Source organism: Panthera uncia, chromosome D2 (genome assembly GCF_023721935.1).
Source record: "Panthera uncia isolate 11264 chromosome D2, Puncia_PCG_1.0, whole genome shotgun sequence".
Lineage (NCBI taxonomy): Eukaryota > Metazoa > Chordata > Mammalia > Carnivora > Felidae > Panthera > Panthera uncia.
In genome coordinates, this window is record NC_064818.1 from 7,049,305 (window position 1) to 7,068,049 (window position 18,745).

The window sequence follows — 18,745 nt, forward strand, 5'->3', positions numbered from 1 at the left end:
TAAATTAAGTACTATTCAGAAGCAATATTTACATATCAGTAACTTGAGTTTCTAACAAGGATGCACACAGAGTAAAGAAAAAAAAAGTATGGTTTTTTTTTTTCTTTTCTTAACCCTCTTCTGTGTGGTTGTTTGGTGAAATCTGAGGCAGGGGTTGGGAAGGGGAGTTAAGTTTAAGCAGGATGTGAAGTAGGACTGGGGGAAGAAAGAAGTAGAAGGGAGCTCAGTCATTTGGGAATGACTTCTAGGGAATGTTCTTACAATTCCTACCTTTGTCCCCTTCCCATATATTCTCAACTCCACAGAGTGATCTTAAAATAGATGTGATTGTGTCACTCCTGTTCATCCTTTTTAAAGACCTTGTGGTTTTTTGATAGGACCTACAAGGACCTACCTAATTCAGCACAGGCCTCCCTCCTACATCAGCACTAGCCATATGCCCCCTGCTCCCCGAGAGTCCCCCATTCTGGGCTGTCTTCAGTTCTTCCACAGGCTAAGCTCTCCTGCCTCCAGTCCTTTTGGTTCTTTTTTTCTCCCTGTACCTCTCAACCCTCTGCCTTTCCCCTGCCCTTCCCGCACTCGGCCTTCCTGTTGTAGCCTTAGCTTCGGTCTCTCGTGCCCTGGAAGGCCTTCGCTCATCATCCTCTGGTGTTAATCCCATTCTAAAACTCTGTCCGCTTCCTCATATTGTGGAAATATTTGCTTCATTTACTTTTATCTATATGTGATGTGTGTGTGTATTTCTGCTCCTGTCTATAGATAAGAATTTTCTATGAAAAGCTGATCTGTAAATATTTCCAAGTGGTTAGTTTGCCCTTTTTTTCTCCTTTCTTATTTCTTATTCTACTTGATCCTCCCCCCCTTTATTTCACCATACCCTTCTCCTTTCTCTTTTAAAAAATTCTCTCTTCCTTGTTTTGCCTCATTCCATTTTTGTAGTATACAACAAGCCTAACTATAGCTTGTAAGTATAAGAATATTGCTAGTAATAATAAAAATAAAGGGGCTACATATTTTAAGTGAAAATAAATCCATTTTTAAGTGGCTTTAGATCTTATATTTCTTTTAAGTGTCTATAAGTGTCTTTTAGAATTCACGGGTTTCCATTGATGATGGTCTTTTACCTAGCGCTGTATTTTCCTTAATTACTAGCTTTTACAGTGCGGCTTCCTCTAGTTTTATTGTTTTCTGTTTTAATATCACAAGAATATGTATTTGTGATTACATATAGAAAGTATTTCAGTTATCAGTAAACAAGTACCATATCATGGTAAGTGCTTGTGAACAAATAAAGCGGAGATCATTTGGTGTGTGTTTTTAGGTGGATAGTTAAGAGAAGTCCTCTACAAGCAGGTGACATTTAATCAGGGCCTTAATGGAACGAGTGAGCTATATAAATATCTAGGGAAAGAGAGAAGGACAGAGACAGTTACAAAAGTCCTGAGACAGGAATAATTTGGGTAGTTTTGAGGAGCAGTGGAGGAGTCATTTTGACTAAAGCACATGAGTCTGCGTGTGAAGACGTTGGTGTGTTTTCAGCACAGGATGGATATAATCTGAATTTTGTCTTTAAAAGTTCATTCTGTCCACTCCTTCAAAATGTAGACTGGAGAGGAGAGTAGGGAGAGGAGGCAAGAACGGAGCTGTGAGGTGAGTTGAGAAGCTGTTGCTGTGGTTTAATCCAGTGGAGACGGTGCTTGCTTGGACTATCGTGGTGGCTGTGGGGCACAATGAAAAGCTGTCAGGGTGGGGACAGATGGTATTTTGGAGGTGGAACTGAAAGGAGTCACTGATGGAACGGATTTTGGGTGGAAGAGAAGAATTGATGAAGACTGTTGGACCATGGGGGAGGGGCTGCCGATTTAAGAGCATGAGCGAGGGGCTTCCTGCCAGATCTCCCCGAAGCCTCACATCCACCACCTACTAGATATGTGGCCTTCAGCAAGTTGCCTGAACTCTCTGGGCCTTAGCTTCCTCGCCTTTAAAACAGAAATACCTGCCTTTGTCGACTTGTTTGACAGTTAACTCGGCTGTGCCTGTAAAAAGGCCCTTGGTCCACTGTTCTGATCACTGTGTGATGTTCTCTCCTCATGGGAGGTTTTTAGGGCTGATGGGATCCTAAACATCATTGTTGAGCAGTATTTTTATGATATAGCATTTGTATTTGTTCAGTATCATTTGTATCAGAAAACATATTGAGGTTCAGACAGGTAGTAAGTGAAATGTTCTTTCGGAACTCAGCTCTTTGTACGTTGAATTTCGAGATGGAAAATACATTTTGTAAACTTGATGAACTTCAGGCTCAGTGCATTTCTTTTGTAGAATTACTTAGTCCGTGCTTGCAGCTTATGCTTATTAAAGACTAGTATTTTAACATTCCAGTATAACTTTTTAGTGTATTGTAAGAAAGAACATAGAGGGAATCTGAAGAAGAGGGTCATTTAAAAGGCAGCTGCCTTTTAAAGATCATATTTGTCGTAGCGCTTTTAAAAACAAATCTTAAATTACTTAGTAAAGATCTCTATTTTTTAAGATTAGTCAGATTTATGGATTTTTCCATTTAAACCTTCTCTTCTTTCTCCAGGTGAAGCTGTACTTCACAAAAACAGTAGAGGAGCCATCAAATCCAGAGGCTAGCAGTTCAACTTCTGTAACACCAGATGTTAGTGACAATGAACCTGATCATTATAGATATTCTGACACCACTGACTCTGATCCAGAGAATGAACCTTTTGATGAAGATCAGCATACACAAATTACAAAAGTCTGAATTTTTTTTTTTTTATCAAGAGGGATAAAACACCATGAAAACAAACTTGAATAAACTGAAATTGGACCTTTTTTTTTTAATGGCAATAGGACATTGTGTCAGATTACCAGTTAATAGGAACAATTCTCTTTTCCTGACCAATCTTGTTTTACCCTATACATCCACAGGGTTTTGACACTTGTTGTCCAGTTGAAAAAAGGTTGTGTAGCTGTGTCATGTATATACCTTTTTGTGTCAAAAGGACATTTAAAATTCAATTAGGATAAATAAAGATGGCACTTTCCCATTTTATTCCAGTTTTATAAAAAGTGGAGACAGACTGATGTGTATACGTAGGAATTTCTCATTTTGTGTTCTGTCACCAACTGAAGTGGCTAAAGAGTTTTGTGACATACAGGTTCACATCCTACCCCTCTGCACTTGTGGCAACAGAGAAGTTTGCAGTTGGCTAAGAGGAGTTTCTCGAGGGTTCCGCTACATTCTCATGCATGTGTTCGGGTCGGGGATGGAGAGGGAGTGCTCAGAAAGGGATGGGTTTCACGCTGGACTCTGGACCGTATGCCGTCTCCAGCTATTTCCACGCACCTTTCTTTAGCATGCTACAGTTATTAATCTGGACGTTTGAGGAATTGGCCGCTGTCACTGCTTGTTGTTTTGTGCATTTTTTTTTTTTTTTTTTTAAGCATATTGGTGCTAGAAAAGGCAGCTAGAGGGAGTGAATCTGTATTGGGGTACAGGAATGAACCTTCCACAACTTGTTAAGAATCCACAAATGAAGGGATATAAAAATAATGTGGTCATAGATAAGAAACACAGCAACAATGACTTAACCATATAAATGTGGAGGCTATCGACACAGAATGGGCTTGAAACATTTTAAAAATTGACAATGACTTATTAAATATGTTTTCTCACTTGTAGTGACCGCTCCATCTCCTGTGTAATCAAGGCCAGTGCGAAAAGTCAGATGCTATTAGTACCTACATCAGTCGACTGCATACACTTACGTTATTAGTTTTCAATCATATACCTGCTGTGGATGCTTCATGTGCTGCCTGCAAGCTGCTTTTTTTCTCATTGAATATAAAATATTTTGTAATGCTGCACAGGAAATTTCAATTTGAGATTCTACAGTAAGCGTTTTTTTTCTTTAAAGATTTATGATGCACTTATTCAATCCGATAGCTGTCAGCCGTCCCACCCTTTTGACCTTACACATTCTATTACAATGAGTTTTGCAGTTTTGCACATTTTTTAAATGTCATTAACTGTTAGGGAATTTTACTTGAATACTGAATACATATAATGTTTATATTTAAAAGGACATTATTTGTGTTAAAAAGGAAATTAGAGTTGCAGTAAATTTTCAACACTGCACAAATAATAAGGCATTTACTTCTTCAGTAGAAATTGTCCCACATAATGCTTTTATCGATTTTTATTGAAAGAATAGATTTTTTTTCTTTTAATGTGCAGTGTTGAATCATTTCTTCATAGTGCTAGAGTTAGGACTAGGGCTTCAATTTCACTTCTTAAATATCATATATTTGATATGCCCAGACTGCATATGATTTTAAGCAGAATACAACTACTATTGTAAAGCTAATGTGAAGATGTTATTAAAAAGAAGTCCCCCCCACCCCCGAAATTTGGTGTCTTTCAAATTCTACCCTGACCTTGAAACATTGAAATATCCAGCCAGTTGATTTCTTAATGGTGTAAAATCTCATTTTCAATAACTTCTTGGTGCTGAAATTGTTCACTAGCTGTGGTCTGACCCTAGTTAATTTACAAATACAGATTGCATTAGGACCTATTAGAGCAGCATTTTTAGAGTTTGATGGTGAACAGATTAGGCAGAACTTCATCAAAAATATTCTTGGTATATATAATGTTGACATGTTTTCCATACCTCATCAGTTTCATTCAACGAATAAAAAATTTTTAAATTTTTAACAAAGCTCTTAGGATTTACACATTTGTATTGAAACATTGATATACAGAGAACTGATTGCTCACCAGTTAAATTGGTAAAGTTAGAGACAACTGTTGCTAAGATCTCAGCATTGAAATTTATATGCCACCTTTTCTTTCGTAAAAGCTGAAAATTGTTGACTAAAATGAAAATCAACTATTCATGTTTTGATGATAGTTATTAATACTGTTATTTGTTACACTTTTGGGCACAGTATATATTAAAACATAACTTGTGTTGTTCCAATATGTAACATGGAGGGCCAGGTCATAAATAATGACGTTATAATGGGCTTTTGCACTGTTATTATCTTTCCTTTGGAATGTGAAGGTCTGAATGAGGGTTTTGATTTTGAATGTTTCAATGTTTTTGAGAAGCCTTGCTTACATTTTATGGTGTAGTCATTGGAAATGGAAAAATGGCATTATATATATATATATTATATATATAAATATATATTATACATACTACTCCCCTTTATTTCAGTTACCATCCCCATAGAATTTGACAAGAATTGCTATGACTGAAAGGTTTTTGAGTCCTAATTAAAACTTTATTTATGACAGTATTCATAATTAGCCTGAAATGCATTCTGTAGGTAATCTCTTTGAGTTTCTGGAATGTTTTCTTACTTAGACTCTTTGGATGTGCAGCCGCTTACATGTCTGAAGTTACTTGAAGGCATCACTTTTAAGAAAGCTTACAATTGGGCCCTGTACCATCACAAGTCCTCTGTAGCTCCTCTTGAACATTTTTTTTTGCCATAATTATTAAGGCGTAGTTGAAGAAGTAGCATCACCATTCTTTGCTGTGGCACAGGTTATAAACTTAAGTGGAGTTTACCGGCAGCATCAGATGTTTCAGCTTTAAAAAGTAAAAGTAGGGTACAAGTTACATGTTTAGTTCTAGAAAATTTGTGCAATATGTTCATAACGATGGCTGTGGTTGCCACAAAGTGCCTCGTTTACCTTTAAATACTGTCAATGTGTCGTGCATGCGGACGGAGGGGTGGAACTGTGCACCGGAGGGCTCGAACTGCAGTGTCTGGCCCAGCTGCCTTCTACCCTGCCAGTTCAGAAGTTCAATCTGTTTTCATATCGATTATATATACTAAAAAATTTCAGTCTGTTAAACAGCCTCACTCCGATTCAGCCTCTTCAGATACTCTTGTGCTGTGCAGCAGTGGCTCTGTGTGTAAATGCTATGCACTGAGGATACACAAAAAAATACGACGTGTACAGGATAATGCCTCATACCAATCAGATGTCCATTTGTTATTGTGTTTGTTAACAACCCTTTATCTCTTAGTGTTATAAACTCCACTTAAAACTGATTAAAGTCTCATTCTTGTCATTGTGTGGGTGTTTTATTAAATGAGAGTGTAACTTAAATCGCTTAAATTTATTGAAATTTTAAATGATGGGCAGCCAAATGTGATTAAGTTTTCTGTAAGTTTTCTTTTTCCTTGCTGTCCTGCAAAGCCTGCAGTTATAAAAACATGGGCCTTTGTCAGCTTGGGAGTAGAGTATCCGCCTACTCACGTTTAAGAGAGGCACTTTTTTTAGGGCCTTAGTCAGCACTTCATAAATTCTTTCAAGCACATTAAGTAGCATTCTAATCCTGAAAAAGCTCAGGATTCTTGAAAAGTTGCTGCCTTTTTTTCCCCCTTTTTCTTTTTCTTTTCTTGTCTTTTCTCTCTCTTCTCTTCCCTTCTTTTTCTTCTTCTTCTTTTTTTTTTTTTTTTCCTACTAAGCCAGATGTCTGAAGATAGTTTCCCCAAATGGATTTCAGATTTCAACTTTGTGACTTTTCCATTCTTTGTGATTCTCTAGAGACTGCCGGCAACATATGGGAAGCTTCATCTACTCATTGTGACTTGTGCCATTTACAAGTTGATATTCCAGAGTAGTCTGAAAGACTTTGTGTACTTGAATTAATCTGGTTATTTCTAATGTTCTTCAGAGTTTAAAGACGAAGGCATATGCTTTCAACAAAGCATAGCGAGACAATAAGTGAAAGTGTAGCTTGCACCAATGTTTTGAAAATAAAGCAGACCACTTAGGTAACAGCGGAATTTAATGTGATTTCAAGTTTACATTTTCTCACGTGACTTTTTTAAAAAATGAACGTGAATAATGTATCATCTAAACTATGAAAAGTGTGGGTATGCACACAGGTTTATTTTTCACTTTTAGGTCTATTAAGCATGGACGAAAACTATACTGGGGTTTTAAATTACTGTGTTTTATAAGAAGATCTTGGTCATGTCTGAAAGCTAGGAATTTAATGGCAATTTTGTTTTTATTGCATGTTTTCACTACAGTGTAGTTTGAGCTAGTTTGGTTAAGTGAATGCCATCACCATTTCCATTGAGAATTAAAAAATCACCAGTGTTTAACATGCAGGCTTCTAAAGGCAGACAAAAAAATCAAACCCTTAAATCTAATGAATTTGCTGCTAACGTCCCAACTGTTTTTGCTCTTTTATTCCTGCCAGATAAACTAGCCAGACATCTAAGACTTAGTCTTAAACGACGTAAGTAGAAGTTTTGATTCGGAGTGCCGTTAACTAGCACAGAGAGAAAGGTTTGTGAATGGAACAGTATAATCAGTCTAAACTGGTATAAGGACAGTATTTGAAACTTTTAAAGATGAAATGTTAGGGACTGGTTTTTCTATAGAAGTAGATTGCTGTAGGAAGCCTAATGATTAAGTTGCTTCTCCACTTTGTTGTTGTTGTTGTTGTTGTTGTTGTTGTTAATTTTGGAGCAAGTCTGTTCCTTTATAACCATGATCTTGCTATTTTTCCATCCTTCGAGAGGGCTTCCTCCTTACAAATGTATTAGAATGTAGGTAGCTAGACTTGGTAGAGTCACATTGGTTGGCCCAGGCTTTAAAAGCTTGTAATGTGAAGAAGACAGGAAAGGGCAGATAATTTCATTGGTGGTAATAAATACCCTTTGGTTCTTAAGTTAGCTATTTTGAGAATACTTTTCCATAGCAACAACAATAAAATAATCTCTCCTAGTTCCCCCGTGTGGAGACATGGCCATTATTGATTCTTCAGTGACTATACGTTTTTTTTCTGTATATTCATATATATATTTTCTTCAGTAATAAAATTTGTACTGTGCATACTCTCAAAGCCCATAAGGTTAGTATTTCTGACGTAGACTTACAGTATTCAGTTACATCAGAAAATAAGCAGTGAATTGATTCTTTCTAATGCTACAGATGCAGATTATATGCAGTTACTGAGAGCCCTTTCCAAGTCGGTTGCTTAATTATGAATGTTTAGATACTGTTGGTATCAGGATGATACATGTCTAAGTAAATAAAATAGTTACATTTATTTAGCATAGACAAGCTTAACATTGCAGATACATCTCCTCAAAAGCCATTTTAAATATTTGCATTTTGGAATTACGTGTCAAATAGTTAAGCAGAGTATGTGAGACACTATATGAGTAGTTCACTTCACTGTTACCTTTCAATTTCCCTCCTAGGTTGGAAAAGAGGATGAGCTTTTCAGTTTTTATAGTTCCCAAACAGTTCAATATAGAGTGAGTTAGTTTAACACCTGCAAAAAAAAAAAAAAAGAAAAAGAAAAAGCTACCGCTTGTCTGTCAATTGTCTTTAAGTCTCTGTGCTAGTGTGGTTTCCAGCATCTCAGAAATAGTATTTCATGAATGGTTCATCTTTAGTTCTGGAACTTACCGTGTTTAGTGTCCTGGGGGCTTAGAACATGCGGCTCTTTTTTTGATAGTCATTTGAGAATTTTGGTGAGAAAGATTCAGCTGCAGGGCAGTACGTAACGTATAAACCAACATATTGATATTTCAATAACATTTTTACATATATGAGTGAGGTCAGCTGCCAGCTTTGAGCATTACCAGATTTTAAAACACAGCCACATATTTTTAAATGAAGTGTTAAGGATTTATATATATATATTTTTAATTAAAGATAATGTCTGTCTTGTTGCATGTGGATTCTCCTCTGTTCTTGAAATGGTTAGAGGTTTTGTTTGGAATGGAGCAAGGCTTGTAGTCACGGCTCTACTGTTTCAGGTTGTCAGCTGTTTAGTGAAATTCTGGAAATGTTTAGGTGTGGCTTTCTGAAGCCTGTCATTTATTGGCGTTAATTTACGTGCACCTTTAGTATTTTCTGCCCACCCTATCCAGTCGCCCAAATGATACCCAGTGGTTACAAATGCCCTTTCAGTTTTTACTTTCTCCTGTCATTAAATTGCCCTAATGGGAAGTTTATAAATGCGAGTGTGGATGGGTGGGTGGGTGAATTAAATTTTTGAGTGCTAGACTCCCAAGTTCAGAGACTAAATCCTTTGATTGAGGCAAACCGTTCTCACTGGAATCTCACAGTTCATTGTAATGAAAATAATGTTTACCTTGGATGACCTTTGACATACAGGAATGAATCTTGGATATTAATGAACTTGTTAGTAGCATCTGATGTGTGCATTGAGTTATTTTCAAACTTGTGCATTTAACCAAAGTTGGTGTATTGGAAATGTTGATATCAAGTTCCATTTGGCTACTGATGGACATAAAAACAAATGCTTTCCTATGGAGAGTATTTTTTTCTTTAAAAAATTAAAACAGTTAATTATTTTGAATATTTGGTTTTAAATTTTTTATTCAACAAGTATTTATCAAGTCCCTTCCTTTTATAAGATGTTTGGAAAATATTAGTGATCAAAACAGACATACCCTCTTTTGCCCTCAGGAGTTTCCACGCCAGGAGAGGAAATGATGTTTTATTAAAATAAAATGTGATCCGTGCTGTGAAATAGGAGTTACATGTGATACAGTAATGACCACCAAGCCTCTCATATGCTCCCCTCGACTTCGACCCCCTTGAGCTTGGCTGGGGCCATGGTAACTAGTCCGTTCCAATGAACAGACGGTGAAAGTGAGGTGACACTTCTGAGGGAAGGCATTACAAATTAAGTTCCTCGCACACTCCTTGGGCTCCTTTCTTCCCCTCTGGCAGTGACCAGGGACTGGACACATTTCAGATGGTGCAGCTCTGTCAGCCTGGGTCTTGAGTGACTTTACGGAGCAGAACATCTTCAAATCAAACATGTTAGACATTAGCATGAGCAAGAAACCGATATTAAGTTAGACCGAGATCCTGGGACGACTTGTTGCCATAGCGTAATTAATTATATTCTGACATGCTTTGGAAGGGTCAGAGAAGGAAGCGGGGAAGGGGGATTTAAAATTAACCCAAACAAAGGGCAATGTCTTAAAACCAACAACATGGTGCAATAAAGAAACTAAATTGCAGGTCAGTCATTATGGATCACCTGCCAGGCACTGTTTTAGATACCTGAGACCAATGGGCAAACGGCAGATCCCCATTCCCATGAGGTTTGCATCCCAGCGAGGGATACTAGGTGATAAACAGCGAGCACTCGGCCAGATATAAGGCAATGCGGGTGGCTGGCTGGGGGATTGTGGAGGGGGGGGGGGGGGGGGGTTCGGCTTTGCAGAAGTGATGAGATTGCAGTGGTGATAGGACAGTCTGGAAAAGCCCTCACTGGGAAGGTGAGGACTGAACAGAGCCCTGAAACCGTGGCATTAGAATTTTTTCCCATCCTATCAAACAGCAAGATGCACCCCATTATCCTTTATAAAATTTTATTCTCACCTACAACTCTGTGTTAGTTCCTGGGTTTTTATAAGATCATTATTGGTATATCTATCTAGGGGTAACTTTTGAGAATGACACCCAAAATAATCTAAATCATTCTGTTTTCTAAACTGGTTTGGCAAAATCCATATTAAACAACATAGGTGCCTCTTCATTCTCAGAGTTTAGTTCATTTTAAATTTTTTCTTGTGAAATCTGTATATGTCTCAAAAATACTTGATAACCGCTTTTCAGTAGAAGTTATGGCCTTAAACATTTCTGTAAAGCTGAAAGGAAATGCCATTTATGATTTATCAATGGGAAACAAGCTATAAATTTTGAGTTACTCCAGAAACAAAAGGGGTGAAATTTATGGCCTAGTGCTATATGCTTTAATTCTTAACTCACGAGCAAAAGTTTCTTGAAAAACACCAATATCTAAATAGTAAAAGAAACTTTTTTCACAAAGGAGGAAACCCTTCCTTCTCCTACCTCATTTCAAGATCCACAAAATTTAAATTTGTGATGAAGGGCAAATAGTATAATTGAGTTAATTTGATAAGATAGAGACTTGCAACTTTTTATTTATTGGAGCATCATCTTACGGTATTTGCTGTTGCTGTTGATCGGTTTCTTCCGTCCGGGCAGGCACCTGGGGCATGAAATTTTGAAAGAAAATGTAAACTATTAGCTTTTCCTCTTTTCTTAATTTAAAATACAATTCTAAGTGATTTTAAAGACACTTTCCTTTGGAAATTTTGCATTTCGTTTCTATTCTGACTCTGATGAGTTGTTTTTTTGTTTTTGTTTTTTTTACATTTTATTTTGCTTTAGAAAAAACTTAAGGTACCTGAATAGGTTTCCCCAACATGAGAAAAATGGTCATGTAAGTTTAGAAGAAATATTTGTGTACATCCTTTGGTCTCGGCCTGAAGATTAAACATTATTTACTGGGCATGTCTCTTAAACCTACCTCATTGGAATTTGGAAGAATATTCCAATAGTAATGATAAATAAGCCTCAAACTTAATTTGCAACGAATTAGCCATATTTTTATTCCACTTGAAATACCGGAGACTTGGGGCAAGATTTAGTTATGCTTTTCTATTTAATAATACTCCATTAAATGTGACCTGTAGAGATTACGAAGCTTATCAAAAATATAGTCTATAAAAATACCCTAAGTATGATGATGCTTTTTATGTATTAAAACTGAGCTCAAGTAGTCCAAGCAACTGATACTGGGATACCTCGTGACCTGTAAGTTAGGAAAAATAACAGATGAGAGTCATGTTTATGCTTCTCTTTTCAATTATAATCATGTTTTTGAAATTACAGATCTCCTAATTTTCCAATCCTTATCTGTAAGGAAGACCAATGTATATAAGTTTTACGGGTGGATGTGAAAATTAGCAAACTATTTCATTTTATTCAATATTTTCATGAAGATATCATTAGCAGGGCAGCTCAACATTTTACATGGTTATCTTCAACAAGGGAACTGTAAGTGTTCTTTAAGTCATTAATTAGCTAATCCTTATTTTACTGCGTATAGCCATCACAATTCATATGAATAATGCATGGGCTTCTCAGAATTATTAGTACTGTACATCAAATGAATGTTTGAAAGGGGAAATAACTCTTAGTCTTTGGTAAAAGAGTAGGCATAAATTAAATTTCCCGTTTGCCAGACTCAGCAGACACCATTTCATGTGTTGAGTTGTCCTTGGAGAAGACTGAGGCCATTGTTTCCATTAACAACAACAACAACAACAAAAAATCCAATAATGTTAAAACAAAAATACCACTATAAACATGATCAACTGAGGTAAAATCCCTGCGAGGAGGTACTTGAAAATCTCAAGCAACTTGAATCTTCCTCAAGAAAGTTCAACACAGCTCTCTCAGAAAACCTGGAGATGCATGTCTAAAATTCATAGGAGTTCTGTGATAAGTCACCTACCTAGAGACCAAAATAACAGAACAGAGAGAAAGGAAGCTGAGGTAAGAAAGGGAGGAAAAGGGAAGAAAAGAGCCCTGGGGGGGAGCTCATGCTAACTCTTAGTACTGGAGGACTTGTAGGAAAATACTTGGTGCCCGTCTCTTGTGCCCAACACTGTAGTAGACGTTTCCTATGCCTTACCCACCCTTCAAGGTGTGTAGTTTCATCCCAATTTGTGCACAAAAACTGAAAGTGTTCAAGCTGCCCAGGCCTCACAACCAGTAAGTAGGGAACTGAATTTGAACCCGGGTTCAAATTTTTACCATACTATGATACCACCTCTTAACTAAAATCAAATTCACAAAGCAAACCAAAAACAAAAGCGTGAACAACCGGTCGTAATGGAGTCATGCCTGTATCCTTTATTACTGACAGAAGAAAAGCAAATTTGAGTACAAGGTTTTAAGTCCTGCAAGATGAACAAAGAAGAGAAATACTTAACCGCTGTTCGCGCCATGAAAGAGAAACAACTCAATCTTGCAAAGTTCTTGGGAGGTAAGATGGTAAGGTGTTGGCACATATGTTTGTATCAAGACTCAGAATGAGAGCAAAGTTTGCTGTTTTGGTCTTTAGATCTGTTGAATGAACTTGTACCTTATTTTCAACTGAACTTCAAATACACTGTTGTTTAAAGCAATTGGTTCCCGTTAAGCAGTCCATCTAGCCATCTATCAGGTGCATCTGTATATGCCGCATGCCTGGTATCTAGTTGGAATTATGGTGGTGTGGAATCAGAACAGGTCATTTAGATTTCAGATTGGGAAACAGAGTTTACGCAGAGGGCAAAGCAAGCAGGGTGGCTTGTTGTGGGAACAAACCTGGCCGTTGAGGAAGCTGTAAGAAGAGAAAAGCTAGAACAGGGAGAGGGACATGGAGAGGCGTGGAAGACAAAACTTGGAGAAGTAGGTGGGGAAGCTTCTGATTCCTCTCAAGCCCATTTCTTCTGTGAACAGCAACTAAACATTTCTGGACCACACACAAAAAAGCAAATACCTAAGAACTCAGACGGATTGTGAAGGAGACTCAGAACTTGGAAAAGCAGCCTCTATGAGGATGCTTCCCTTCCCTTTTTCTTTTTCTTTCTCTTTTCTCTTACAGGTTTGCGCCAGGGGTCAGCCCCACTTATGGAGATGTATAGCAGTGGAGGTTTACTCTGGATTTTCTATGCAAGAAATCCAGCTGCCAGTCCAAAGAGCCAGGAGAAGTCTCTCCTGTTGGCCAAAGAGCATGGAGTGGGGGGAATGGGAAAGTCCTTAAGAGGGGAGAGCTGGAAAGGGGGACCCTCTCTCACTGTGTGTATGACTTTCCACATGTCCTGGGCTCACTCCTGAGCTGGTGTGCACAAGGCAGACCCAAGGAACTCTGGCAAAGGCGACAAGAAATGAAAATGAGATCAAAACTACTGTTCGTAGAAAGTAACACAGGATTTGCAATCTGAGCCTAATTGGGTTGATTGCCTGCTTAAACAAACAAAATATTTCTCAGACAATTTTAGTAAGACCCAGAGTTGACACAGCCCAGTATCCAAAATTGCTTAAGTAGGAAGACCAGGATAATGTGACCAATTTCCAAGGAAAAAGTCAATCAAGAGATGCCAGCCTCGAGATAAACCAGATGTTAGAATTATCAGACATAAAAGCAACTGTTATAATTATGGCCCATGAGATGGAAGATAAACACACTTGAACAGAAAGATAGAAGTTCTCAGCAGAGAAATTGTAAAAAAGAATCACATGGAAATTCTATAGCAAAAGATACAATATCTGAACTTAAAAACGACTAGATGGGCAATAGAAAAATGGAAATGAAAGAGTCAGCAAATTTGAAAGTAAATTAGTAAGTGTCCAACTTTAATGATGCCTTTAAAGTCTTAAAGGTGGATGAGGCTTTGAAAAGCAAAATGTATCTGACTGTAATTAGCTACAGGGAGCCCCAATAAGATATTAATCCAAGTACATTCTTGTGGCTTCCTGAGATACATATGAAGAAATTCCTGCTGTTTGTCAATTACGTTGAGTAAGGAATTAGCATTATCATAGGCCCAACTGTAATGATTATGCAAATTTTCTACTACAGCGTCTTACACAGGCTTACTATGTAGAAAACATGTCACATATGTTCTGCGACTTACAATGTCCAAGGTGATGCATGCATTGACAAAGAAAAGTTTCCCAGTCGGCTCCATTAAGTTGTGTACCTGCAGTCAAAGCAGTTTTGAAACATAGGAGTGTCATCACTAGGTAATTGCCAAGCTCATCATCAGAGTCAGCGCCTGGGAAATTGATTGGCTCGCCTGCTCATGTTAACTCTTTGATTCAGCTTTTGTAATAGGACCTCTCCCTAAATATAGATGTTATTACAGTGATGCTGTATGAAAATTGACCTATCTTGTAGGCACAATACATGCTTTTCAATTTTATAACAAAAAAAAAAAATGCTGTTAGTACTTAGGAATCTGTTATGAGAAATCATTAAGGTGAATTGGGAGTAAGATTGAACTGGTATATTATGTTTGGAAAAATGACTTCCTGCTGAAGGAAGAGAATTTCAAGGCTTTAGAATACCTCCCATTGTTACATTAGCACCATATTGCTCTTAAGAGGTAGTGTAAATTCTTGTAATGCTGGTGATAATTCTGGATTTAAGAGTTTAACAAGTGTTGCCATTTAATTCTTATAAGATAGGAAGCACAGTTATATCCATCTTATGCGTTAGGAATCGAGGTATAGAAACGTTCAGTAACCGTTGAGCCTAGAAAAACTAGTAAGTGGCAGAGCCAGGACTGAAGTTCAGGTCAGCCCGATCGCCAAGCCTAAGCCACTAACCACGTGTTACATATGTTACTTCCTATAGCAACTAAAGGAGAAATTTCATGTTTCGTTTTTTTTTTTAAGTTTGTGTGTGAGAGAGAACGAGCATGAGCAGGGGAGGGGCAAAGAGAGAGGGAGAGAATCCCAAGCAGGCTCCACACTGTCAGCGCAGAGCCTGATGCAGGGCTTGATCCCACGAACCACGAGATCACGACGTGAGCAGAAACCAAGAGTCGAATGCTTGACCAACTGAGCCACCCAGGCGCCGCTCAGGTTATTTTAAAAGGGCATAGCCTTCAAGCCACAAAGGGTAGAATAGTAGTCAAAGCAGTGGTTCTCGCGTTTTTTGGTCTCAGGATTCTTCTTTTTTGGCCGCAAAGAGGGTTTATTAAAAATATGGAATGCTTCACGAATTTGCGTGCCATCCCTGTGCAGGGGCCATGCTAATCTTTCTGTATCGTTCCAATTTTAGTATATGTGTTGCCAAAGCGAGCACAGTCTCAGGATTCTTTTAAACTCCTGAAATTTCTTGAGGACCTCAAAGAGCTTTTGTTCATGTGGGTTATTTATACTTACTGATATTTTACTCTATTTGAAATTAAATCTGTGACATTATTACCTGAGAAATATTTATTAATTAAAAATAACAATAAACTCAGTACGTATTAACATAAATAACATTTTTTAATGAAGATAATTATGCTTTCCAAAACAAAACTTTGGTGATGAGGATGACTTCTTTAAAAAGAAAATACATTTCTTCCCCAAGTATCTATTAATACTTGGCTTAATAGAAAACAGCTGGATTTTCACATATGCTTCTGCATTTAATCAGTTGTGATATGTTGTTTTGGTTGTAGTATATAAAGAAAATAGAGCTTCTGTACACAGATATGTAGTTAGAAAGGGAGAAGTATTTTAAGAGCCTTTTCAGATAGTTGTAGGTATTCTTACCTGATATCATCAAACTCAAGTTGTAATTTTTAAAAAGGTTGTTGCAGTGTGGGATTGGGAAACCTCATCGAACTTTTTGTGCTCTGTTTAATTCAAACCTGTTGCTTTTATCTTGTTCTTTGAATGGTCTTTTACTCATGTATAATTTTGTAACATCATGCATGGATTATTTGGAACATATTGGCTCACTGATTTGTATAGATCTTCCAAATGTGGACACATTTCATTGTAAATGTAAAAAAGGGAAAAGCACATATGCTAATATCATCTTGAGCTCAGCAGAAAAGTCTTTAAATACTGGGAAGCCATCAAGTTCATAGTAGCAGAAACAAGTTATTTAAAATATTTATTTTTACTTGAAAGCTTGAATTTTATCACCAAAAATACATACTGTTAATTGTTTTTCCAAAAGGGTCTCGGTATCCCACTGGGGCCATAGGCCACACTTTGAGGGTCACTGGCATAAGAGCTTAGATTGGGAGAAGCAAGTTAGAAAACATTTGTCTAAAGGACCAAACAAATTAATTTTCAGGATGCTGAAGGAACTTGAAGACGAGGTCTCAGAATCACTAGCAGTGGGGGAGTGGGAGAGAGTTCAGACATGTAAGAATGAGAAAAGACTGCCTTGCCTCTCCAGAGGGATGTATTCTGGGTAACTCTGATTCCCAGAAAAAGACTACGGGATCTTCCGTAGCAGGTAGCTTAACATTACAAAATAATTCTGTGATTGCCAGATGTGGTGAAGGCTAGGAGGTCATCTCAAATATCGTTTTTTCTTTCTGATCATGTGACACAATGTGTCACATGGTATATACACTGAGCTATTTGAATAACTACATAAAGACAGTTGAAGAGTAATTTGTGTGGGTACTGCTTGTACAAAATGGCACATGTTGCTTTTGATCAGAAAATCAAACATAAAGAAATTATACATAATATAATTTCTCATAAAAGAAAATTTATAGAATACCTACCATATGCAAAATGTGGTGTTGGGAAAATGGCAGCTCTGAGGGGCACATATGAGGAAGTAGCATGGCATTATGGGAAGATCATAGCATCAGGAGTCGGGACACTTGAAAATGTGTTCATCCTGGTTTTCCACCAACTCAGTGGCTGCCCTTGGGCAAGTGACTTCGATTCTAGACCTACGCTTGATATCTGTCATATTAAAGAAGTTAAGGCCTCTGAAAGGGATGGAGTTGTGCTCTCCTATGCCATGGAGCATAACCAGAGTTGACAAATGGGATTTGGGAGATGCCAGTTTGCCTCACGGTGGATAACCTCCTATCTCAGTGAGGTCCATTACTGAAGCCACTAGCCTCATATGGCTATTGAGCACTCAAACTAGGACTAGTCTAAATCGCGATTTGCTCTCAGTGTAAGTTACATACCAGATTTTGAAGACTTCATATGAAAAATAGAATGTAAAATATCCCATCAGTAATTTTCATATTAATTTCATGTTACAAAAGATAAGTTTTGGATGCACTGGGCTATGTTAAAGTATTATTAAATTAATTTCATCGGTATTTTTAAAAAATACGTGGCTACTAGAGAGCTTAAAATTACATTAGATGGCTCACCTTATATTTCTTTTAGACAGTGCTGTTCTAGCTAACAGAGTTTCCAACAAAAGAACAGTAACTTGAAGAAGAACATAAATTTACTTTTAATTTTACTTTTTGAGGTTTGCAAGCAGAACCCGGGTCACAGTTTTGAGAAGACAGCCTCACAGAAGACTGCGTGTGCTATGCAGCTGGGCTATACTGGGTTCTCCATCTGCACTTGGGTGAGTGCTAAGGTTCTTTCAGCTCTGCTCCCAGGATTTGTCAGTGGTAGTAGGTGAGGGAAACGGCCCAAAGGAATGCCTGACATAGGACACGGGGGACTTTCCTCCGTTCCCGGATTCAAGCAGAGAATGTTCAGTGTGTACTAACTGAGTGAATGAGAGCATACAAAATGCGTGTGGGTATTTCAGGTAAAATGGATGATGGTTTAAGACTCAGGCTTTGCAGCAGCTCACTGCCACCGTTTTCTAGTTCTGTGGCCTTCCTTACCTATCCATTCGGTGCCCCAAGGTCTTGGTCTGTAAAATGCAGGGTCCGCAGGTGCAACTTTTCAGAGCATGCACGAGATTTCCCTGGACACACGGCGAGCTACGAAACTTACTCTGCAGTGCTCTTGTGTGAGTCACGGCTTGCGAGAGAAAACTACACACGACGACAAACCCTTTGTAAAACACCTTGCCTGTCAAGTTGGTAAGCGTGTTCTCACTTCCTTGTGTCCCCGAACCACCTGTGCAGCATGATTCTGAAACGGCTCCACAGGGCTCGTCACTGAAGCAGACCTGCCGGGAGGCCCTTAACCACCCCATCTCCCCATCTCCTGGTGGGAGGTCCACTTGTGGGGAAGTGGACCCCTTAGGTGCAAAGAGAGCAGAGGCGCTCTCTCTCCAGTCCTGCACCTCCCATGCAGACCCGCCCCTGCCTGTCAAGTGTTGATCTCATGTGCCTGCCATCTGACCCTTAGGACTCTGTGGAGGCCTGGGTGATGAGTAGCAATTATTTTTGTAACCCA

General features: G+C 38.2%; 1 protein-coding gene, 1 long non-coding RNA gene and 1 other non-coding gene across 3 annotated transcripts in view; 2 read left to right on the plus strand and 1 right to left on the minus strand.

The window, feature by feature from the left end:
• The window catches only part of PTEN (phosphatase and tensin homolog), a 37,814-nt gene extending 31,716 nt beyond the window's left edge, over window positions 1-6,098 (plus strand). The window contains exon 8 of the mRNA XM_049646665.1: window positions 2,585-6,098. Coding sequence (XP_049502622.1) covers window positions 2,585-2,770 — 186 coding nt within the window. The 3' untranslated portion in view covers window positions 2,771-6,098. The remainder of the gene's footprint in view (window positions 1-2,584) is intronic.
• A 4,124-nt stretch (window positions 6,099-10,222) lies between these two features.
• The window catches only part of LOC125933194 (uncharacterized), a 30,872-nt gene continuing 22,349 nt past the window's right edge, over window positions 10,223-18,745 (plus strand). Inside the window, exon 1 of the long non-coding RNA XR_007460886.1 lies at window positions 10,223-17,957. This is a non-coding gene — a long non-coding RNA (uncharacterized LOC125933194). The remainder of the gene's footprint in view (window positions 17,958-18,745) is intronic.
• Window positions 15,602-15,707, minus strand: LOC125933609 (U6 spliceosomal RNA). The gene has a single exon (XR_007461023.1). It is a non-coding gene; the product is annotated as a U6 spliceosomal RNA (small nuclear RNA).